This window comes from Ptychodera flava, chromosome 15 (genome assembly GCF_041260155.1).
Source record: "Ptychodera flava strain L36383 chromosome 15, AS_Pfla_20210202, whole genome shotgun sequence".
Lineage (NCBI taxonomy): Eukaryota > Metazoa > Hemichordata > Enteropneusta > Ptychoderidae > Ptychodera > Ptychodera flava.
Genome location: NC_091942.1, coordinates 3,836,278 through 3,862,451, shown reverse-complemented (window position 1 = coordinate 3,862,451; position 26,174 = coordinate 3,836,278). Strand labels below are relative to the sequence as shown.

At 36.6% G+C, this 26,174-nt stretch overlaps 1 protein-coding gene across 3 annotated transcripts in view; it reads left to right on the top strand.

The window, feature by feature from the left end:
* LOC139150923 (uncharacterized) overlaps window positions 1-24,909 on the top strand; it is a 36,374-nt gene extending 11,465 nt beyond the window's left edge. For 2 of the 3 annotated variants that reach the window (XM_070723403.1, XM_070723404.1), the window contains exons 3-10: window positions 2,770-2,880; window positions 6,924-6,978; window positions 13,668-13,771; window positions 14,430-14,550; window positions 17,436-17,560; window positions 18,369-18,552; window positions 19,088-19,223; window positions 20,723-24,909. In XM_070723403.1, coding sequence (XP_070579504.1) covers window positions 2,770-2,880; window positions 6,924-6,978; window positions 13,668-13,771; window positions 14,430-14,550; window positions 17,436-17,560; window positions 18,369-18,552; window positions 19,088-19,223; window positions 20,723-20,872 — 986 coding nt within the window. In that variant the 3' untranslated portion in view covers window positions 20,873-24,909. The remainder of the gene's footprint in view (window positions 1-2,769; window positions 2,881-6,923; window positions 6,979-13,667; window positions 13,772-14,429; window positions 14,551-17,435; window positions 17,561-18,368; window positions 18,553-19,087; window positions 19,224-20,722) is intronic. The other variant, XM_070723406.1, reaches the window with a different exon arrangement.
* Window positions 24,910-26,174: the final 1,265 nt, after the last annotated feature.

The window sequence follows — 26,174 nt, the reverse complement described above, 5'->3', positions numbered from 1 at the left end:
AACGTCTGCTCGCTTAGATGGTAGTTGCGCGTGGCGACACTGGAGCTACGCAGGTGACATCGGCTTTTATTTCTAAATTCTAGTGAAATCCTGTGTATACTAGGTGTGTGCCTGTTCAGTATAAATTACAAGAAACTGACATCACGCTTTGTCCTTCTTACACCTCGATTTCAGCCCTGATCTCTGTTGGTCCCGTAATAGTACGGATGTTGCTTTGCACGTTCTAGAATTCTGCAGGTAAACAAATGACGTCATTATGTATGTCAATTTGCAATGGGAAGTGGCCATCGTATTTATGAAAAACTGACACAAATGGTCATAGATATTTGATATCACACGCATTTTTATCTCCTAAACAATGTTGAATATTATGTAAACTACATATTTATCATTCCATAAGGTATATGATAAACCTTTACGGCCCTGATACGGCTTTTGCGGCCCTTGGTCGTACAGCGTACGGGCCCTTGCATGTTCGGGCCCTTCCGCCGTATGACCTCAGGCTGCAAAAGCCGTTTAGGGCCGTAGAGATTAATTTGTGTGAAGGAGAGCCTGACTTTCCCATCTTCACAAATGTGTCAAGAAAAGCCATACATGCATGCTACATCTCTGTGGTTAAACTGCATCTAGACCTACAGTTAAAGGGGAATTTGACATTACATATTAACATGGAATGTCCAGGGGCAAGGTCTTACTATTTCAAAACATCAAGTTACATAAAACAAATCACCAGTGGGACAGTGGTTTTCACCCACTTGTGATAACCTGCTAACCTCTCCAATTCCCACTAGGATAACTAGTGACAAGGCATCACTGCATGTAAATCCAAAATATAAGTTGTACGTACTTTGTTTGTATATATCCAGAACACAACAGTTTTTAATGTCTGAAAATAATGGTCACACATGCAGGGCTGATTTATCTACAAAATCTGTTTATTTATGTATTTGTGTTTTCAAGCCTATAATATACCAGTATAAAATTTATTTATATTTAGTTGCATTGTGGAAGTCATTCTCTTAACCCTTTGAGCACCAAAGTCAATTTTTGTTGTATTATTATAAAATTCACCCTGGTCAATTTTTTCCAGATCTTTGCCCAAATTTTCATAAAAAACGGTAGCCAATAAAATATAATGTCAATTTGGTCCAAAATTATCCCCAAAATTACAGAAAAATTCATAAAATTGGCAAAATGTTGCATTAAAATTTTGGTGGGGAAAAATTACAGCACTCAAAGGGTTAATGTTGTGGTATTGCATTAATTTAAAATTAATTTGGAACATTTAAAGATTGTAAGATACCCTTTTGAGGTAGTATGCGCCTCAAAAGTGAAAGGTTTCAACTTTTGCTCAAACTTCCCTCAATGAACCTTTCAACCATTCTCTTTCAAGATCAATAATAAAAATAAGGCATCACTTTGCAAATTTTGGTACTAGAGAAACAAATTACCTAAAATTTATGAATATTTGTGAAAAATATTCACCCCAACAAGTGGTAGACCAGATATGTATTGAAAAAATGTTGAGTGTTCGAATGTCTGTCTCCTTGTGCATTCTACCTTATCCTGCCAAGTTCTTACGTCACCATCTGGTCAAATTGGATAAAACAAGTGGAGCACAGCATGTCTCATATGGTACATTTTAACAAAAACTTGAACATTTTGAAGGCCCCTGAAAACACAGATGCATGGTAAACATGATTTTTCACTCACCAAAGTTTGGATAACAGACCAAGCCATGTGGATGATACATGATTTTATGATTTTGGCTCAATACCTCTATTTACTGAATTGGCCGATGGGAAAGTGATACTGTCTGGCAGGAAAAGGGTTAAAATTAGTGTTTCTTTTCTATCATTTTTCATGAAACTTACCCGCAATCAGCAAACAAAGAATTCTATTAAAGGCACCTAACTGTACCGGTAGTATGCAAAACACCCTCATACTATAAATGTAAAAGATACATATAAGTGTGTATTATACTTAGGCCTGTTTACATATACATGTACATGTACTATGTAGGAATGTGCAGGAGTATCAAAACTTGCTTTATTGTACCATTTGGCTGAAAATTTGCTACTCTACAGCTCAGACTATAAGAACAGAGATGTACATTGTGGTGACAATTTGAACAAACTTTTTAACCCTTTGAACCCGGCTCGGACAGAAATGTCCGATGACGTCATAGAGTACCAGGGGGTCAGGGTGCAAAGGGTTAAAACTTTTTGTACATTTTATGTTTTATTTATTGCTTTATTTTAATAAACGAACATAAATCTTCATGTTGTTGTTTATATTATGTACCGGTATGTATTCGTAAACATACAAAACAATGGTGGTTCAATAGGTCATTTCATGTCGTTGTAGGATACATTATAAAATTTCTACCACTGTACATATAAAATGTACATAAAATATAGTTTATGTGCAATTCTGATGTAGAGATGGGTTGGCCTTTTACGCTATCATATTACAGTCTTTATATTTCTGCAGTCCTCTCCTCATGCTATTGTCTTTAATACTGTCTTTATTTTCCTGTGGTCTTGTCCTCACAGGAGGACCATAGAAATATAAAGGTCATAATATCATGGATTTTAATCAGATTGTGTTTGCATGTTGTGTTTGTCAATGTTTCATTGCATATAATCATTATAATGGCTGGCACTTTACAGTGAAAAGTGTTTATTTCACACACAGCATGATTTATTTTAAAAGTCATGACAGGTCCTCATTTTACGCAAACATTGTGTTTGATTTTGTTCATTACAGTTGAATGTCAAACTGACTCTTCCCTGTGTGGCCGTAACAGCCAATGTGTTGACGGACTGTGTGTGTGTGATGAAGGATACTCCAGTCAAGATGGCTCAGATTGCCTTCATGGTAAGAAAGATGGAAATTCCATACTCATTGTACAGTAAATGTCAAATTCCTAGTTCATAGTGTTACTATCACTTTGGCGCTATTAATTTCTGATAAGTCTGGTGAAACACGCAATATTACAAGTGTATTTGAAATGCCTATCAGAGGTGTCACCATCAACAACTGTCCTTGAACACATTTTCATACATCAGGCATACTGGTACATGCTGCAACAGCAATGTGTTGCAGTATTTCAGTTACTTTACTCTCAAAACAGCTAGCACTCTTTCTGATTAATTTTTAATGCAGACAACTCTGGTAAATTGTTAGCTTGTATAAAGCTAACAATCTGCCGCTGAATTTGGAGAGAAAAATTGCTCCTTTCAGAGGCTATCATTGCCATGGAATCGGAAGCGAAAACTTGCACCATTCACAGGCTATCCTGGATGTTGAATTTAGATATAAAACGCCTCTTCTAAGCTATTCATTTGATTTGTCAGGTGATGCAGATTTCCTGACATTGTTTTGATTCCAATCAATGTGATCACTGGAGTGAAATTATTGCTAACCAGAGTGTGAATATAATCCCCATGGCTACTGATTTGAATTCAGGGACTGTGTGAACATTTCTCAATCTGTGTTTGTCATCTATTCAGAACTCTTTCTAATGACAAAATGTTCACTTACACTACAAAAGAAGAAATTACAAATTAATTTAAAATTGAAATTCAAAAAGATTTCACTACACATATGAATTTGGTCACTTAATAATAGGACACGTTAAAACAGAGGATTTTTTCTGCAATTTGGGAACATATATTCTGAACATGATTTCAAAACTGTATTACAATTCTAATTTTTTCAAATATAAATTTGTTGATGTACCAAAGTGTACCCCTTCAGAATAACAGCTTAAAATCCGCTTTCTACCAGGCTCCATACACAGAACAGAGAAATAAATACCACTTGGGAGAAAGGCTTTCTACCAGGCTCCATACACAGAACATAGAAATAAATACCACTTGGGAGAAAGAGGATTAACACATGGAACATTTCAACCTGCCAGCAACCCAAACGCTCATATGTAACAAGACTTACGCCTGAAAAGCAGTTCTGTTTTCAAAGGTTTTCAAATAATGAATAAAGTATTCTCTAAACATTATTTCAGCTCTCAAAGCCATGGAGAAATAAGTTAGTAAATGCGAAGATTTGCAAATTTCATTCATTTGTTCTTTTATTTGTTTAAGATTTTAAACAGAAAAAATCAACTAAGTCAAGCTTGCAACAAAATGAAATATGTCTGGTGTGACCTTGAATAACAAGTATTTAGGCCAAAAATATTGCTGATTTTATTTTTCATTCTAGGTCTCTCCCAAAATTAATGCAGTGACATGGTTTTTAGTCCCCACGGACACCGTCCGGGGGGACTTATAGGTTTGGTCATGTCCGTGCGTGCGTGCGTCCGTGCGTGCGTCCGTCCGTGCGTGCCTGCGTGCGTCCGTCCGTCCGTTCACGCAAATATCTCTGAGATGCCTGGAGGGATTTCATTCAAACTTGATACAAGGATTACTTCATATGGCATACAGATGCACGTCGATTTGTTTTGTGATACGATCCAATATGGCCGCCAGGCGGCCATTTTATTACGATTTTTTCATGTACAGAGCCATAACTCAGGCATGTTCCAACCGATTTTATTCAAAGTTGGTACAAGGACATTGACCAATGTCATACAGATGCACGTCAATTTGTTTTGTGATACGATCCAATATGGCCGCCAGGCGGCCATTTTATTACGATTTTTTCATGTACAGAGCCATTACTCAGGCATGTTTCGACCGATTTCATTCAGAGTTGGTACAAGGACATTGACCAATGTCATAGATATGCACATCAATTTGTTTTGTGATACGATCCAATATGGCCGCCAGGCGACCATTTTATTACGATTTTTTCATGTACAGAGCCATTACTCAGGCATGTTTTGACCGATTTTATTCAGAGTTGGTACAAGGACATTGACCAATATCATAGATATGCATGTCAATTTGTTTTGTGATACGATCCAATATGGCCGCCAGGCGGCCATTTTATTACGATTTTTTCATGTACAGAGCCATTACTCAGGCATGTTCCAACCGATTTTATTCAAAGTTGGTACAAGGACATTGACCAATGTCATACAGATGCATGTCAATTTGTTTTGTGATACGATCCAATATGGCCGCCAGGCGGCCATTTTATTACGATTTTTTCATGTACAGAGCCATTACTCAGGCATGTTTCGACCGATTTTATTCAGAGTTGGTACAAGGACATTGACCAATGTCATAGATATGCACATCAATTTGTTTTGTGATATGATCCAATATGGCCGCCAGGCGCCATTTTATTACGATTTTTTCATGTACAGAGCCATTACTCAGGCACGTTTCAACAGATTTTATTCAAGTTGGTACAAGGACATTGACCAATGTCATAGATATGCATGTCAATTTGTTTTGTGATACGATCAAAATGGCCGCTGTGCAGCCATTTTATTACGATTTTTTCATGTACAGAGCCATAACTCAGGCATATCTCAACTGATTTTATTCAAAGTTGGTACAAGGACATTGACCTATGTCATACATATGCACATCAATCTGTTTTGTGATACGATCCAATATGGCCACCAGGCGGCCATTTTATTACGATTTTTTCATGTACAGAGCCATTTCTCAGGCATATCCGCATGTTTTGACCAATTTTATTCAAAGTTGGTACAAGGACATCGACCAATGTCATAGCTATGCACATCAATTTGTTTTGTGATGCGATCCAATATGGCCGCTGTGCGACCATTTTGTTACGATTTTTTTCATGTCCTGAACCATAACTCAGACATGTATCAAGCGAATTCATTCAAAAGTATTTTTATCACAGACCTAATGAAGAGGACTCTATCCTCTTTGAGGACCTGTAATCAAAATACTGATTAACAAGTGGGGACTGTGTCATCAACGATGACTTGTTAATTTTATTATATTTTTTAAAACTAAGTTATTTTTCTTGACCTCATATATCAAATAACAACATGAAAATAATAAACACAGGAATACATTATGTGCAGCAGGCATTGTGACATGCAGTAAGACGATGACAAAAAGTTTACCGTTCATATTACTGTACGGTACGTACTTGTGATCCTACCAATATTAATATATGCAGGGTCTGTACGCTCCTTGAAAGTCCTAGAACTTCAAAGCCTCTAGGAAAGTCCTGGAAAAGTCCTTGAAAATGAAATTGAGTTCCGGAAATTTCTGGAAATTTGATAATCCATCCACTGTTTTTCAAAAATCACCGCAAATTGCTGAAAAAGTCCTTGAAAGTCCTTGAATTTGAAGTGACTTTGTGTTTATGGACCCTGTATGATATGATGGTATTTCACCATGGCTAGTGTACTGGCACTCTATATTGAATTTTTCAGAAGAGAACATGAATTAGGCTGTCGCTGCCGTCCAAATCAACATGTGCAAGGATGAAAAATAAAACCTTTGCCTTAATTTTAACCTTATCTTTCTCTGCTTTCCTGCAATTTAACAGTGTATCCTATGGAAACTTCATGGAAAATGAGAAGAACGAAAGTTTTCTCAAAACAAACACACTCTGTTTGATTCCTTTAGATTTTAAGATTCATTTATAATTCCTTTCAATTTTAAGATGCATTTATAATTCCTTTCGATTTTAAGATGCAGTAATCTATTGTTCACCTATAAGTAAAGTGACCATTCTTTCTGCACCAGATTTATCAGAATTTGAGGTGTTTTTTTCTGTTTGCATACTTTTTGACAGTGAGTGGAAGGATAAAGATTGCATCTGCCAGGTTTCCAGAGACTGCATTAATTAATGTACAGCATGTCATCAGATCTTTGATGTTGTTATTCGGAGCATAAATCACAGAATGACCTTGTTTCACCTTGAATGCACTGGTCATCAATCATGAACCAATTGAAAAGCTGCCACAGTGATTTCATATCTACTATTTGGTTTGTTGATTATTTAGTCTTGTTTGTGTGTTTCAGATCTTTGTAACGTGGAGGGATGCTTTGAGTGTCTTGATGTGACAAAGTGCTCCAGGTAAGACAGCTCCATGACCAAACTTTAAAATGAAAATAGTATTTTTTAAACTCAAACATGAATGTATGTACATTGTATAAAATATGTGAAATAGGGGTATCCACAATGGTGGTGTAAAGGTATGAGTAAAAATTGATGTGAAGTGGCATTGTGCACCACAAGAAATCTTTTAAATATTTGCACACAAAAATATCACACCATAAAGTATATTGCAAAGTGACCTGTCTTAATAAAGAAATATAATCGCACAGTTGAATATTTTACAAGTACCATAGACAGTCTCTGTTGACTTGAATATTCTTTTAACCCTTTGAGCACAAAATGCAATTTTCAATGCCTTTAAAAAATGTACCCCGGTCAAATTTTTTCAGATTTTTGCCAAAATTTTGATGAACAACTGAAGCCAATGAAATGTGATGTCCATTTGATCCAAAATTATCCAAAAAAATACATAAAAATTTAAAAAAAAATGGTAAAATGTTGTAGTAAAATTTTGGTGGGAAAAATTACAGCACTCAAAGGGTTAAGCTGTTATTGTGTGTATTTAGAGCAGCATCTGATATTTGTGTTCTTGTAACTACATTGTAATCTGGTTTCTGATTGGAGCACTTATGAGTTTCTATGTCAAAGCTGTACACACACATAATAACAGTGCCTTCCTATGAAATATCAAGCCGTACCTTTCATGTCCAAAAATATTTGACACCCCAGTAAATAAAATACAACCAATGACAGATGTGCTGATGTGGATAAGCCTTACAGTTGCAAAGTACACCAGTGCTCTGAAATCCAAAATCATTTATATTTAACTGCGGTGCATTACTTCAATAAATCTCAGAAGGATTGCAAGTAACTCTCAACAAACAGATATCAGCGACAAGGAGATAACTGAGCCTGTTCCACCATCTTATCAGTAATATTTACACTCTTCAGTAAACTCAATTCAGTCTGCAGATTTCAACTCATCAAGATAAAAGGTGAATTAATATTGTAAAGCTGCAAGATTATGATCTTATTTCAGTACTGTAAATTCATTGCTTGAGAAAGTGGGGCAGGTCACCACCACAATGTGACAGATGCTAAATTATTTTCTTTCCTAAGAAAAAATGAGGCAAAAAAAAAAGTATTTAGTATTCATGTCATAGTACCAATTATACATTCTTGTAGCTTGCAGCTAGCTGAGTCAGTTGTCATTCTCAGTTAGTTTCTGCAGTGCTGCAAAGGTGGCAGGTTTCATAATGAGAACAAGCCTTCCCCTGAAAACAGATATCATGAAGTCTCCAGAGACTTCCCAGTACATGCCCTGACTGCTGATTACACCAACATCATTTGAGCTCCCATCTAACACACAGACTCAGATGATTTGATTTCAGGAAATATGCTTCCTCTCTATACATGCCTTTATAAGTTTAAATTTGACTTTTTTCTGGTATTAGAATTAGAGAACAGATTTAACCCTTTGAGCGCCAAAGTCAATATCTGTCGCCCTTATAAAAATATACCTCAGTCAATTTTTGTCAGATTTTTGCCAAAATTTTGATAGAAAACTGTGGCCAATGAAATGTTGTGCTCATTTGGTCCAAAATTATCAAAAAAATTACAGAAAAGTTCATAAAAATTGGTAAAATGTTGCACTAAAATTTTGATGGGAAAAAACACAGCACTCAAACACATCCCAGTTAAAATTCAGTTGCAAGGGAATGGCAAATACGGTACTGTACAGTAAAGTTGAAGCGACTGAGTCAGAGCTATACAGACACATAAATCTTGCACTTGTCTTTCACAGTGAACTCAATTAACATTGACTGTCTGCTGGCCTGCTGCCCATATAATGGAGTACAGTAGATCCTGGTGCGCTAATGCGTACACAAACCCTGCAATTACAGGAGCATAATTTCCATGTTTGAAAAGCACTTTCTCTTTAAATTTTGCCATTGTCCAGTACAACAGTGAAAGGAGCTTTAATCCGGGGTTTTATTAATCTTAATTGTGACATCACATGTGAGCAATGCCTGACAGTACTGTTGTTCAGGTACATTGCTGTGTTGTGCTGTAGTATTTTGACCATGGCTGAATGGAAAACAGATTTTTTTGGGAGGGGGTGCAGAAAAAGTGACATTGACCTCATTGAAAACCAACCGCCTATGAAACTGTTGACAAGTGCACTACTGTGCAGAAATAATAGAGAATGGAACTAGTGAACAATTGGTCAAGGGAAAATATGCCCAGTGGCTATAGTTCAGCCCCACCCAAATCTGTGTGCATTCATGTCTGGCGTAGGGTTATTTTGATCTTGTTGAATGGTAATTACGTTGTACTCTTAGCCGAAGTAATCATCCATGGCCAGAAGTCGGGATTTTTTCATTTAGACTTTTTTTCATTTTAGTAGTGCATGTTTGACATGTTAGGTCGGAACTAACGTGACCAAAAAAGCCAAACTTGCAAACCTATCGTGTATCGTGCAGACCTAACGTGTAAGAACCTATCGTGTCTAAAATGTCTAACGTGTATGTCATTTTAGACTCTCAACATGGGTCAAAATCTATCATGCCAATCGTGCAAACCTATCGTGTAACGTGCAGACCTAACGTGTACGTGCAGACCTAACGTGTCTAAAATGTCTAACGTGTATATCATGACTGTACCATTCAACTTATCTGGAGTCCCTAAAATGACATGCACGTTAGACATTTTAGACACGTTAGATCCGTACACGTTAGGTATGCACGATACACGATAGGTTTGCATGATTGCCATGATAGCTCTTGACTCATTTTGAGACCCTCATTGGACATACACGTTTGACATTTTAGACACGTTAGGTCAGGTTTGCACGATTGGCATGATAGCTTTTGACTCGTGGACAACCTAAAATTTCATACGCGTTAGACATTTTAGACACGTTAGTTCCGTAAATCTTAGGTCGACACCTTATAAGTTATACGATATGTCTCAAGATTAACGTGATGGCCTACAAACACGGTAAGGTCTAACTCTATCATGCCAATCGTGCAAACCTACCTTGTATCGTGCAGACCTAACGTGTACGGACCTAACGTGTCTAAAATGTCTAACGTGCATGTCATTTTAGGTTCTCAACATGGGTCAAAATCTATCATGCCAATCGTGCAAACCTATCTTGTATCGTGCAGACCTAACGTGTACGGACCTAACGTGTCTAAAATGTCTAACGTGCATGTCATTTTAGGTTCTCCACATAGGTCAAAATCTATCATGCCAATCGTGCAAACCTATTGTGTATCGTGCAGACCTAACGTGTACGGACCTAACGTGTCTAAAATGTCTAACGTGCATGTCATTTTAGGTTCTCAACATGGGTCAAAATCTATCATGCCAATCGTGCAAACCTATCTTGTATCGTGCAGACCTAACGTGTACGGACCTAACGTGTCTAAAATGTCTAACGTGCATGTCATTTTAGGTTCTCAACATGGGTCAAAATCTATTATGCCAATCGTGCAAACCTATCGTGTATCGTGGAAACCTAACGTGTACGGACCTAACGTGTCTAAAATGTCTAACGTGCATGTCATTTTAGGTTCTCAACATGGGTCAAAATCTATTATGCCATGGATGTAAAAAATATTTTTTACATCCATGATTATGCCAATCGTGCAAACCTATCGTGTATCGTGCAAACCTAACCTAACGTGGTCAGCACCTTACACGATAAGTTTGCACGATTGGCATGATAGATTTTGACTCGTGGACAACCTAAAATGACATACACGTTAGACATTTTAGACACGTTAGCTCCGTAAATCTTAGGTCGGCACCTTATACGATATGTCTCAAGATTAACGTGATGGCCTACAAACACGGTAAGGTCTAACTCTATCATGCCAATCGTGCAAACCTATCTTGTATCGTGCAGACCTAACGTGTACGGACCTAACGTGTCTAAAATGTCTAACGTGCATGTCATTTTAGGTTCTCAACATTGGTCAAAATCTATCATGCCAATCGTGCAAACCTATCGTGTATCGTGCACACCTAACGTGTACAGACCTAACGTGTCTAAAATGTCTAACGTGCATGTCATTTTAGGTTCTCAACATGGGTCAAAATCTATCATGCCAATCGTGCAAACCTATCGTGTATCGTGCACACCTAACGTGTACAGACCTAACGTGTCTAAAATGTCTAACGTGTATCGTGCAGACCTAACGTGTACGGACCTAACGTGTCTAAAATGTCTAACGTGCATGTCATACACGTTAGACATTTTAGACACGTTAGCTCCGTAAATCTTAGGTCGGCACCTTATAAGTTATACGATATGTCTCAAGATTAACGTGATGGCCTACAAACACGGTAAGGTCTAACTCTATCATGCCAATCGTGCAAACCTATCTTGTATCGTGCAGACCTAACGTGTACGGACCTAACGTGTCTAAAATGTCTAACGTGCATGTCATTTTAGGTTCTCAACATGGGTCAAAATCTATACAGTATACGGACCTAACGTGTCTAAAATGTCTAACGTGCATGTCATTTTAGGTTCTCAACATGGGTCAAATCTATACAGTATTATGCCAATCGTGCAAACCTATCGTGTAACGTGCCGACCTAACGTGTACGCACCTAACGTGTCTAAAATGTCTAACGTGCAGACTTTTACAGTGTTTAGTCATGCACGTTTGTCCTGCACGTTTGGGTTCTATAATGTACAATGGCATACAAATGCCCATAGCACGATAGCTTCAACAATGTGAAACGTGCATTTTACCAACTACTGGCCATAGCTCGAAGTAATCTGGAAAATACAATTCTGGTTATATGTATAGTGTAGTCTAATGGTACAGAGGGCAAAAGTAATGTTACATGTAGCTAGTAGTTACATTCTAGATATGATACAGTGTTTCCGTTAGCGTACAAACTTGCGTACTGTACGCATATTTTGGCTCTGTACGCAAAATAAAAATCGCTTGCGTACGGATGTACGCAAATTTCTGGCTCTCGACTGAAAATCAAAATTGTTCGCGTATGTGTTCAAAGACGTTCTCAGCACACGCAAGTAAGTGGGGCGTCGACCTGTTGAAACTATAAATAGCACGGAGTGAACGCGTACCAAAGACGTCCCTAGCGAGTTTCAGGTCACGTTCGTTGATGTTCACATACCAGGGCAGACTAAACATAGTTTCTCCTATCTACAAATCAATACTGTAGCTGTCAATCATTTCCACGCACATTGACTTTCGACCAATGACAAGACGTGCCTAATTAACTTAGAAACAAATAACTTTTATCATCACACGATGTTTTTTTTCTTTCCCACGGGCTTGCACAATCATTTCGAGTCGCTTCTCCACGCACGTGTTATTTGCTATTTGACTGTTGATCCTCTATCCACGGACCGGGCTAGACGTAAATAAATATGTCGAAACGTCAAAAGACACTCGATTCTCTGTGGAAGACAACAAAGACTACAGAACCACGCGTTAACGACGATGTTCGTGACACGGAGCCGGGTGATAATAATGAACCTAATAACGCTACCGAAGACGTTGGAATTTCAACTCCGCATGCCTCGGTTTCAAGCACAACAGTTACCGATTTGGACACGCCAAAAACAGACGGATAAAAACATCAAAACGAAGTCGACTAAATGAGAACGTCATCGATGACATCATGATGATAACACTGCAAGGGCCAGAGATCGGAGAGTTTGACTTCCAAGTGCGATGCAAGAGTTTAGACGGCAGAAACAGCGGAGAAAATAGATTTGTTTGACGTCTATTTAGGGAACGATGACGTCACCACTGATACCAGCGGCAGCCTCTGTGTATTAGAGGTACTTCTTTGTTTTGGTTTTATGAGGTCAGTGGTCACCGTACGCGACTTTTTTTACTTTGTACGCAATTTTCCCAGAGCCTATGCGTACATCGTACGCAAGTAGAAAAAACTAACGGAAACACTGATGATAGTAATGTAATGGTTACAATCCCAGATTCTGCGACGGCTGTGAAGATCATGAAACAAGAATGCATTAAATTAATTGAATCAATCTTAGGAAGATGCTATCATTAACAGTATCCCAGATTAATTAATATTAATTAATATCTATATTTGCATATGGACATTGTTAACAGTGAGTATGTTCTTGTCATACGAATGCAAAATCAAACGTGTAGTGAATGGTTACTGTGCAGTGGTCATTTAGGTAACAATATTGAACACCACTGTGAAATGTGCAACTATTTCTCTAAGTGTTTGGTTCAACCCTTATCTTGCCAGACTTGTCACTTCCCCATCTGCCCAATTAGTGAAAAGTGGTATTGAGCCAAAACCTTTTATGTATTTTCACCTACATGTACTTGACAGGGTATGTTAAAGCATATCTGTGTTTTCAGGGGCCTTCAAATGTTCAAATGCAACACAATAAGATGGGTTACACATCACTGCTTTAACTGTACTTGACCTGATGGTGAAATCTGAACTTGGCAGGATAAGGGGTAATAAAAAGTTCACAGTATAGCTGAACAACCTTTTCACCTTTCATTTGACCAACCACAGTCCTTCCAAGTTCCAACCACCTGTGGGTTGGAGGGACTGTGGATCATAACCATCGGCAGAAATCAACTGGACGAATCTAAATAAAGTCCTTGTACTGATAGGATTGGGCACACTTCACTGAACTGCTAATAATGAATTTTGTTGGTCCCTAGGTGTAAAGACATTGTGGTGCAGGGTTCTGGAGAATGCATTACAGAATGTCCCCACCAAGAATCTCTTCAGTTCCATGGTGATTTTGTTGGCAGGGTGTGTACATGTAAGTATCTTGTCTACAATCATCTGTCACCTTTGACCCCTGACATTGAACCCTTCCACTGATTTTCTGTCTCTATCGATCAACTCAACAGTGGATTACTGAAAATTTGTTGTACCGGTAAGTGTACTTACAGGTCATTGAATATGTACTTTAATTACCCTATTAATGGTACTTTTACTGAAGTGGGGTAAACAAAGCGAAGTGATTGGTTTTATAGGATGGAAATTAAGTTGACATAAAATGAAAAATTAAATACCATTACAAACAGATCTGAAACCTGGTAATTTCCAAACTTTCACAAGTTTTCACTTCCTCAACATTCAACCAAGACAGCTACTCTTGAAATCTACATGATTGAAGGACATTAAAAATCTATGTGTCTGCCATTTAAACTCAAGGTCATTTTTGAGCAGGGAATCATCTTTCCATTTTAGAGTTTTCATGAATGAGTGGATAATCTCTAGCAGCTACGTCAGTCAGTGATTTGATTGGACCTATAAATGAATATAAAAAGTTAAGGAAATTGCTGAACCAGAAACTAAATTTCAGTTACAAAAAAAACCAACAACTGAAGAAAGAGAATATAACAGTTTGTATTTCTTGGACAGGACTGTGTAGGAATATTAACAAATTTTCTGCACGTCTTGTATCTTTACAGATCCTGCGCAGACACAGAACCTTCCAACAGTGTACACAGCAATCATTGGTGTAATATGTGCAGGAATTATCATAGCTCTTATCATCGGCCTGGCTTGCTTTATACATCAAAGAAGAACACAGTATGTATACAACTTTCACAGCGGTTTTGAACCAGTCCACATACAGTAATGCTACATTACAACACAATTATATTCACAGATTTATCCGACAAGGTTGCCAATGTTCACAAGTGTGTGTAGATTTGTAGCATTGCAGTTTCGATGTCACTGAGCTCAAGATGACCCCTATCCTTTAATGATTATCAAATGACCTGGCCCAATGATATACCACATGACCTGGTCCACATCACCAAATGTATGACGTAGAAAAATTCCATATTGCCCCTGTACTACATCATCAACCAGAAAGATCTCCCGGTTAACTGTTAGTCTGTAACTATAGCATACAGTGTATCAAAATTTATTATTGGTGCAATTTATGAGTGAAAGGCCTCTTAACTTGATTTGCATATTGTCAGAGTAATGGACAGTTTTACACAGTTCAAAAGAAAGTAATGCTGAGGTCAAAACAGATATTGTAAAATTTTTTGTAATCTACAGGTGGGATTTTTATCCTTCCTGCACCCCACAGAAAGTAAAAAAGACTTCATTTGACAAATATGTACTCCCATGAAATTTGTCTGGGTTTGCCGTCAATATAAACATGCACTTGTATATTTTGCAGATCCACTTAACTTTTGCCTTTGGCTTGGTATACACACAAAGCACAACTATCTAGTGAGCTCAAATGAAAATAAATTTCATTGGATAATATTGACAAATGTCCTCATTCTTCTCAAAAGATTGATTAATTACTTTTATTGATTGAAGACAATTTGTGTAGAGAATTCTAGGTTTGGTAAAGTCAAATGTAAGACAAAACTTTGACCTATTTTGAAATGTTGAAATTAGCAATGATATTAAAATTTGCTCATTAATATACTGCATTCTTTAAGATAGACATTCTTCAGTAGGGTTACATTTGTAATAATGTTAGGTTGCTTTTAATTAAAAGCATTCATTTATTAAATTTGCTGTCAGGGTAGATGACCAAGCCATTAGTAAAAATACTGTCATTTTCTTGATAATCACTCAAAATGATATGCTGAAAGCAGCAGTGAGTAGACAAAGGATCAGAAAACTTGATATTCAATTTTACTTTTTGAAAAATATCACATTGAAATATATTTTACCGGTTTGAGTTTATTACAGTTCACATTGATATATAAGCAGTTTTAGTCCAATACAATGTTTGGAATTCATTAAGACTCCACCACTGTCATTTCCCTCAGCATGAATTTCTAAAATGTTCCTTCGCAAATGACTTTTAGATCTCATGAAGAAATAAATGATATACTAAATCAGCAGTGAAGATATAAAAATGATATGTTAATCAAAAGCACCCAGGAAAAGCTGCATGCCATTTCATCTGAACTACAGTACTGTGATGCTACTTTTGGGAATATGTAATTCAAAGTCCGCTTCTTGTTCCAAGTCTTCAGGGAAGTTTAAGAAAATGACAATATATTATGATTGCATTCTCTTCCATCAAAATGCAATTCAATTGGAGTTGTGATAAAGCTTGCTTGATCCATGGGTAGTGCTCTACTCTAATAGATACATTTGGCAGACAAATAACATGCATACATGACACAATGGTAGCTTTTCTGGTTGCTAATAAGTCAGTTTTTCCCTTGTTATAGCTTGCATGCTGCATGGAACTCAAACAACAAAATCTTTACAAATACTGACTCCCTGCTTTATCTAGCCAATCCTGCAATAACCAACGTACTTCTCTCTCAATTTCCTTCCTGTTCTTTCTTCTAATCTCTTCATAAGAACTATCTGTGAATATTTCCTGTGGCACTTACAACACTCACACTTTGATGAGGTTACTGTACACTCTCTATTCACTCCTTGGTAAGTAGAAGTATCAACAGAGCAATGTTGCTGTACAAGCTCTCATTTTGTTATTAAAGGTATGCAGTCACCTGTAATCTAAATATGCCCATATATGGTCAAAGGGGCGTTCCTTGGTATTCAAAATGCCCATGTGAGGGCGCTTTTTTAAAAAGCGGCCACCTGCTTAAAATCTGTGATTGGTTAGATTTTCTCTTTCCATGATAACTGTGGCAAAATTGGAACAGGTGACAGTATACCTTTAAACCCTGCCTGTGTGTGTGACAGACAAAATGCCTTGAAAGCTAGCAAACATTTTAGAGTGCTTAGTTGGTTGCATTTCACTGAACTAATGCTTCAGTTAACTTTGCCTGGATTTGCTGATACTGACACTTTTAAGTTAACACTCATTCCTTTGCTGTGAAATCTTACTTTCCTGTGTTAGATCATAGACCCTACAGAAACAGTTTTCTCGCGGGTCTATGGTTCGATGTACATTTAATTCACATCTGAATATCATTTGTGTGACACAAATACATTGTAAGTCAGCTGTAACATGGCTGTCTAGACCGCACAGCAATTCAGCATTAGGTCTGTACTTGTGTTTCAAGTTAGTGAATTTATTGATCAGACATTTTTAAAGTTAGATAGCAGAGAAAAAGACAGACAAAAAGGCCAGTGGTAATACAGGTAGATTTCTCATGCAGAGAACCCCTGTGTGATGATGCAGCAAGTACATTGTACTCTCTGAACAGGTTAACAAAAAAGTATAGTGGAATTACCTACCTAATTTGCAAATCCCAACTTTGAAAAGATGATGATCGTTCTGTTTGACGCAGACAGACTGTTTTATATTCATGTATTTTCCTTGGTATGTGAGAACAATTCTTCTCTGAAATGTAAATTTTTAATTTTTTTCACAATAGCAACTCAAACCAGAACACCAAAATTAATCAGTACAATCCTCAATCTATATTAGAATTTTCAAAAAATATTTGCTGTTTGTTTGGTCTAAGTTTTCATCCTAACCACATTTCTGATTGGATCTATCTGATTATTAATTTCAGAGGCAACTTTGATTTTCTGTATGGCAAACCAAACCGCCATAAGGTGAACGTCCCTGCTGACGACAATGTGATCAACCAAAAATACCAAAGGGATCCCGGATCAGTCGACAACACTGGTTCTGCTGGTAAGGCAATCCAGATAGTCTCCAAAAAGAAGTCATCATTTCTGATTTGTAAAAGAATTGTTATCTAATGTATGTATTGAGTATGTCAATTGAAGTTACTTTTTGTAACTTTAAGGTAGTACAAACCTCCAGACTGAAAGACTTTAACTTTTCCTCAAAATATCTTCAAGGAAACTTCAAAACTTCCCCTCTAGAATCAAGAAAGAAAATTAGGGGTCACAGTGCAAAATTTAGTACCAGAGGAACAAATTACCTCATATACTGACATTTGAAATTCAAAATGACTCCCATCCTTGTGTTAACTAATTTAGGAAAAACTAAATTTTGGATTTTCACAAAATAAGACTATGAAAACTTGACATACCATAACTTCAAGAGCTTTAGAATGAGTCCACACAAGGGGTAGACCAGTAAAGTATTGTAAAAATCTGTGAATATATGTCACCAAGCAAGGTACATGGTACCTTAAATAAGTAAATCCAGTGTACATGTAGCTCCTTAAAACAATGTAAACAGATGTTATTAAGATTATGCTAATAAAATGACATGACTGATGTTCATAGACTGCTTTAAGCACAAGTGAAAGTTCACACCAGGTTCATCAAGAAGAGTTATAGGTTTCCAATTTCCTCAAAAGCAGAAGAAATGCAAAAATCATATGAAGTTTGTAACACTTCATGTTTAACCTCTTCCATGTATCGAAGTAGAGAAATAATTCCAATTTCAGGGTAGTTTTCCATTCATTGAAAATTTTATTTCAGCAAGTGGAGAAATGAAATTATAAACTCATTTCATGTTTATTCTGTAGCAAGTGAGCTGCCAATCAAAGTGGATCAACAGAAGACCAATCCTGTTCTTGGAAACAGAATTGAATTCCTACGTCAGGTATCGGAACTCAAACCCCATGCTGAAACCTTCCTGAAAATGCTAAATGACGTCAGAAAGAGATACCGAGGACTGAAGCATGGAAATCCAAGGGCTGGTAGTTACAAGTAAGTATTTGATTGGTAGATGATAACTGCTGTAAAAATGTAAATGACGAATTTGTATTTTTCCCAAATAATTACTGGATCCTATATGCAATCCGGAATTTTAACAATTTTTTTGCATTCATCCAGATCCTTTGCTTGTCATATACTGCCTTGCCAAGGATTTTAAGCTCACAGTTGATCTTCCCAATATTCAAGGAGCTCTTAATTATCATTAATTTTTCTCAGGACATGTCATTCAAAAGGGACATCAGTACACCTATCTATCAAAAGATGTAAAATCGCTTTTGTACTTTTGTACTTTTGTACTTGTACATATCCAACCCATCTTTGTAGTGATTCTTTTACAAACACACCTTCAGCTCAGATTTTTTTTTAACTGTATCATATCTGTGTTGAAGTTCGAAATAAATAAATAGGTTTAATATTATTCTGTCAGAAAGATACAGTTCTCTTCATCCTCCCTCAAAATCAATTCAGTTTTCACAGCACTGTGTAAAGATCATTGATGATTCCTTGTGGTTTGCTTTGTAAACAGGGCAGTGATGCGAGATCTATCCAGAGTCTTGTTTATCCTGAACAAGAAGGAGACTTCCCTGAAAATGCCTCCGGATGGAAATGAACTTCTCAAGTGGGCAGCCAGGATTCTCAAGAATTATGAAAATTGCCAGAGTGTATGTAGACTTCTTCTCAAAATAATATTTGAAACATCTTGTAGTTATATTGTTCTAAATTTGTTGTGTCATTGTCATTATAAATATCCTTGCATTTCTGTCTGTTGTTGCCTTGTATAGCTGTGTGTCCAGACTCCTGATTCTCTCATGATGTGCTGGTTCTCAGCCCTTGACGGAAAAAAAAATAATAAATTACATTTCGTTTGTCAGACAGTCTCCACCCCATCAGTTTCACAAAATTTAATATGAACACTGATAAAAGTAGAAAATTTGACGAAATGATATCTTACAAGTAGATTAAAGTTAAAATCTTCGCAAAGTATAAGTTCAGACTACACAGCCCAAAGTTGACTCCATAATGTAGTGTAGTATGAACATAGCATGTTGCTGCATAGAGCTTCAGGTATTAGAACACAAGATGAATAAGATGATGCACGGGAGAACATTGATCTGATACAAATTAGCCAGTTGATTGAAAGATACTGGACAGTGTACCAATGATCATTGCTTGGAAAACAATGAGAAAATCCACTGTATTGAGAAAAATTAATGTACTATATAGTTTTTTTCTGTTCTCATTTATGCCATTTTCCTCTTGTGTTCTCATCTACTATTATTTGATATCTTTGAATGCTAATGTTTTCTTATTCACTCTGTCTAATGCATTTCTTAGTGGCGGGATTCTTTGCCAGATGAAATTTTGGTGAGCTTCATTAACACATTATCAGCTGTACTTGACATAATGTGATTGCAATAAGCTTTCTGTCTCCCTGTGGTTGTGAGGTCTCTTAGCGATAAATAATGAAACTCATATTTATGGTCACTGCAGTTACAAGGCATGTGTCAGCAGTGATTCATGTTGACCTTTCACCCTTGACCCCTGGTTTTGAGTTCTGTGTGTGATAATAAATGACACTCATGTTTATGGTCACTGCAGTTTCAAGGCATGTGTCAGCAGTGATTCATGTTGACCTTTCACCCTTGACCCCTGATTTTGAGTTCTGTGTGTGATAATAAATGATACTCATTTTTATAGTCAATGCAGTTTCAAGGCATGGGTCACGTCAGCAGTGATTCATGTTGACCTTTCATCCCTATCCCATGACCACTCATTCCTCTGTATGGATTTTGTGTAGATCCAACCTTTATGAATGACTTTGCATACTTCTGGTGAAAAATTATGTCAAATTATGGCACCTATGCATGATAATTACAGTGCATTTTTACAAAAATGATAAACTTTGTGATGATGTGGGCTTGATCTATAATCCTGCAAAGGGAAAATTGTAAATGTTACGTTTCACATTAATTGCTGATCTTTGACAAAAAAAAACCATGTTGTTATGGTAACATGCAGTTGTGATCTGTCAAACAAAGATGTGGTTGTTCACCGGCAGCACCATGTAATTTGGATTGATCCGTCTGTGTGACTCCAAATGAAGAATTAGCCATCATCATTGATGACATAACCATTTATGACTTGTCTGCTTCATTTGCAGGCAATGAAGTCGGAGACAGAAACTGACAACAATCAAAAAGCAGGCAAGAAGACGGTCACGGACATCCCAGGTGGTGTGTGGATTGAGTCAAAGGATGAAACCAGTGCCTTGTACAAGGATTTGGGTTATGTTGAGAGTAAACTCATCTAGAGAATGATTTACAACTCTCAGAGATACATGTCATACGTTATAACTGATGTACTGATCTATTTACTGACAAGTGTCAAGAATTTTAGTTTAGACAAATACCCGGGACAATTGCAACCCTGGTAGCACCCAATAGTGTAGTAAATACCAAGCACAATTGCAACCCAGGTCACCAAATGGGTATAGTGAATACCCAGCAAAATTGCAACCTAGGTTGCACCCAATGGATAGTAAATAGTGAATACCCAGCAAAATTGCAACCCAGGTATATTGTAGCACCCAATGGGTATAGTAAATACCCAACAAAATTGCAACCCGGGGCAGCTTCCAATTAGTCTGGTAAATACTACTGCAACATTAGGAAAGTAAACTGAAACACAATACTAGTTATACTGTCATTTACACTTTGGTATGTAAATTAATGCAAGTTCAAACTAATGACACATTTAGCTAGGTACCCAGAATGCACAGTATTATCAACATGAATTAACTCACAATGATACAAAGACTTATGCTGTCATACAAAGGGCAGAAGCTAGTGCTTGTAGTGAGGAAAATACAAGAAAACCTACTGAATAGATTGTGATATCTGTTTTGATCAGTAGTACAGGTACATGTAGAAAATGGCTTATACAGTGCAGAGTGGGTTAAGCACTCCTCTAACTCACATGCATACACACACAATGTACACACACAACACATATGTTAAATTTGATATCTATTTTAACCAATGTTAGTGCCCTCTAGGAGCAATCTGAGAAAAACACACCCATCTACACACACTAGGCCACAGGAAGGATTGTATCAGTATATGCCAGGCATAAACTCATTGATGTCTTAGCAGTTTTGTACTGGCTTAGTGGTATCATAGCCTTATTTGTATGCAGACTCACATCACATTGCTACAAATATATAGGTTACATCGAAGAAATTTTCATGAATCTCACATCGTGATTGACGGAATTCCCACATTTCACATTGATAAACTGAGTAAAATCTGTGAAGGGAATTCCGAAATTCTGTATTTCACATTCCTAAGTTACAACCTGTGGATTGCCGTACAGTGTCTCTCTGCCCAAAACCATGGTTCCCTAAACAGTGTGGCCAAGCCAACACCCAAGATAGAGGCATTGCAAAACCAGGCTATACCAGTTTGCTAAGCTGCTAGGCTGCAACAAACTCAAAATTGAGGCAGGGGAACGCCACACTGTGAGGTAATGAGGAGCCGAGACAGAATCTGGACTACTAGAGTAGTCATTCTGTGGGGTAAGATTGTAATGAACACGGAAATGAACCCTGTTGAAAGTGCATTTTATCTTCAACCAAGATAAATATTTCAGATGTAGTATCATGAGATCATGATGTTCTTTACCATATCAAAGAATATCCTGATAGATTCACATATCAAATACCTATAAACAGTAAATAATTTGAGAGAAATATATATTTTAGGGACGTTTGAAAGAGAAAGTGTTATTTTTGTGAAAAGACCAAACTAGTCAGTACAAAGGATTGAGATTTTTGGGACCAAGACTGTACTTAGCAATTTTTAAGTAGAAGTATTAAATTATAAGTTGTCAATCTACGTATATAGAAACTTCAGTGTTTTGTATTATTTTTACATTTGTCAGTACTGGTGTAATGGTAAATGAAAGCGTAACTGATGCGAACTGTTGGCAGTCTGCAGAATAATTTTCATAGCTATTAAATTTGCCAAAATTCCATTCCTAATATTTAAATCAAATTTAAGTCAATGATACATCAATCACTCAATCATTTTAATCAGACAAATTAATCAGTGTCAATTTGTAATGGACAGGTTTGGTGATGTTGACTTTCTTCTAAACATGAATTGGTTTTGAAAATGCTTTTTGTAAAGAGTTGTTCATAGGTATTTAAACAAACTTGCAAACAAGTACAGTCATTTCAGACCAGTTCAGAATATGTCCCAGACAAGTATTTTAGCTTTTCATAAAACTCGATCACTGTGTGTGAGGAGACATGCCAGTGTTTACCAAAGGTTTTTAATTTCTGATTTTGTAGAAAATGAAACAGAGATTTGTCTTGTTTTCTCACTGTTGCAGAAGACTTCAATTTATGTTTAGTTGAGTGCATCTTTGAGAAAAACGGAAATATGCAAATTGACAAATAAAAGCTAAAAGTGCAGTGCATTTCTATTGTTCAAAAGCCATGATTGCACATATGACATGACAACATACAAATGGTTCTGTCAAAATTCTGTCAATGAAGCTGACAAGCTACAAATTGTAAAGGAATTGCTTTTGACGATGACATTTAGAATTGAACTCCACTTTGAAATGTTGCGATCTCCTACTGAAAAATTGCCTAGTATTTCAAGTTTGATCATATCTACCAATTCACAAAACACTAGACTGAAAGATCCGTTTTAGGGCGCTATCTACACCCACCCCCAACTCCCACTGGAACGATGGATCTTTCAGTCTTACAAAACACCAGCTCCAGATGATGAAGAGTCACTGGGTTTCATCAACTGGTGAGTCTAAACACAAATATTCAGCAACATATAACATACCATATTTCAGTATTGGCTTTACTCTTTATATTTGAAATCACAGTTTATAGATTGACAGAGTCACACAGCCCCTAGCTGATTTACATTCTATAGACAGTAAGTTATATTTTAATTCAGATGATATTTGAAGTCAATATTAATCAAGATTTAATATCTGGTCAAGGGTATGATGGAATTTTGTATCACTAGTTTGTAAAGAGTCGAAATCTCATCAAAACATCACCATCTCAGTCTAATTAAGTGTTTGTCTTTACAAAGTTGTAAACATTACAGAACAATTGTGTCAAACATGCTAGGGCAACTGTTCAGAGCAGTATGTATGTATGGTTCTACATGTAATAGTAGAAAATGTAATACAGGTTTTATCAGAAGACAACAGTTTCTTTGATGGTAAGAGAGCTGCTCTATCAGCTGTTTTGAATGTGGCAGTTTTCAAATGACTAAACTGCTTTATGATGAGCAAGAAATTAACGTAGGAAAACGGTAAATTATCATCTTTGTCATGTAACAAATGTAATCACTTGATCCAATTATTCATCTCAATATCAGAGCTATCGTTAATTTTTGTTTATTTGAGTATAACTCACCATAGTAGACTGTGGACTTGATGTATTGTGTTTTGATATTTTTTCTATAATTTTGATATTAGAAAGTTTTGCTATGTGTACATTACTATTGCCTACACAAAGGTGTTGGGTTATGTTATAAACAGAATTTCTACTATCGATCTATTTATATCACCAGCAGCTTAACTCTCTTTAGTGAGTGGTTGCTAATATGCAAGCTTTCAAAGTACTATTCAACTATCCAATGCAAATAGCAGTACATCCAGATTTGCACAAAATTCACATTCCAAGCTGATATCAGTACGAGATTTGTAAAAGTTCTATGTGGTGCTGGCATCATGTAAAACCAGACATTCTAATAATATACAATGTCTTTAAGCTGTGCCATCACAAACATTAACATTTGTGTCAAATTCATATTTATTCCCCATTTAAGAAATAATATCCTTATTTCACAAATTATTGAAAATTCTTTGATGTTTGTTTTATCAGTATCTCCCCGCTATCAGTATGCAACTGCTGTCTTAATCCAGCAGTTGTCAAAACCTGATTTTATAGATTTGAAGTGCATGAGTACGCGTGAATTGAAGACTTTAGCCAGCTTTGGACAGATTTGTGAAATCTGTATTGTGAAAAATGAATGCAACAGTAATTGAATATGCAATGTGAAATACACACCGAGGCTCAATTGTAGAAGAGCTTTATTACAGTAATTTCAACATTCTCTTAGTTCTTTTGTAAATATGAGAAGGCAATTCTACTATTTGTATATATTTCTGCATTTTTCATGGAAGTATTTTATTAAAGGTTTTATCAACTTTTGTGCATTTCGCTGTGCAGGTGAAGGTACGGGCTTCTGCTTTTGTATGTAACTATCCTGGTTTTATCAAATAAAAATACTGTGTTCTGACACATTTAAAGAGTTTGTCTTCTTTTATTTGTGGCAGTTGTGGTAGGTTAAAACCCAGCAAAACAGTTTACTGTAATTTTCACTTGACCGTGGTCGTGGTATCAATCACGTAAAGCCATACTATAGAAACAACAGTTTTTGTGAGGTAAGGTGGTGGATAGAGGGACTGTGGTGACAATCTGATGGATGGAATAATCAGGCAGACAAAGGTGAGAAGTTTTTCGAGGTACCGGGCAGTGTTAAATGGATTCATTCATGGATTGGTAAAATAACTGATGTATTAATTGCATCCCCTGTTACTGAATACAGTGGTAAATTTAATTCACTCAGTGGTTATTCTGTGATTTTAAACCATGCATTCAATAGTTTTGAGAGAGTACAGAGATAGTCTGGACAAAGTTACGAGGCGCTACGGTAATTGACATTGTAAAGCAGTACCATGAAGTTGGACCTTCAATACTAGTTTTGAAGTGTCACCAAATATGATTCCAGATGTCAAATGTCGCAAAAAAAAATGGTTCTGTTGTTCAAATGTCACCAAATAATGACAAAAACTTTTGTTGCAATCACTTAAATAATGACACCTCTACACCAACTTGTCACATGTTGGCAGAAGGAACAGGCCTGACCAAAATACCATGATTTTCAGACAATACTCTCTATTGACAATATGTAACTATTAGTGTATTTGCATGGTAAAATGTATAAATGCACTTTACATTTAGGTAGAATGTGTCTCAAGGGATAGATGTTTGGACTCAAACTTTTACAAAACTTCTGATCTAATGCTTGTGTGGACACCTGTCTTTTGAAGATCATGAAGTAGAAGAAGTTTTCACCAACTTATTTTTGTGAAAATTTAATTTTCCCCCAAAGAGTTAACACATGGTGAACTGCCTTTTTGAATTTAATTGTTGTAAATGTTGGGTAGTATGTCTCTAGCACCAAATTTGCTAGGCGACCTCGGATATTTTTCTTGATTTTAGACGAGACTGTTTTGGTGTTTCTGTGAGGAACGAGCAAAGTTTAACTCTTTCAGTTTCAACAGTTAATGCATTTATTAAGCAAATCAAAATTGAACTCAGATACATTTCTGAAAAGAACTCATAATTAAAATGTACTGCAACAAATTTTTGAGCACAAATGTTACTGTGCAACCAAAGATTATTAAGTCAAATGTTTCTCTTGGATAATCTTGTCACAGCAAACCCAATTGTCGCCAAGTTTTTAAAAGGCGGGAGGAATCTAACCATTTACATTTTTCTTCATTTGTTT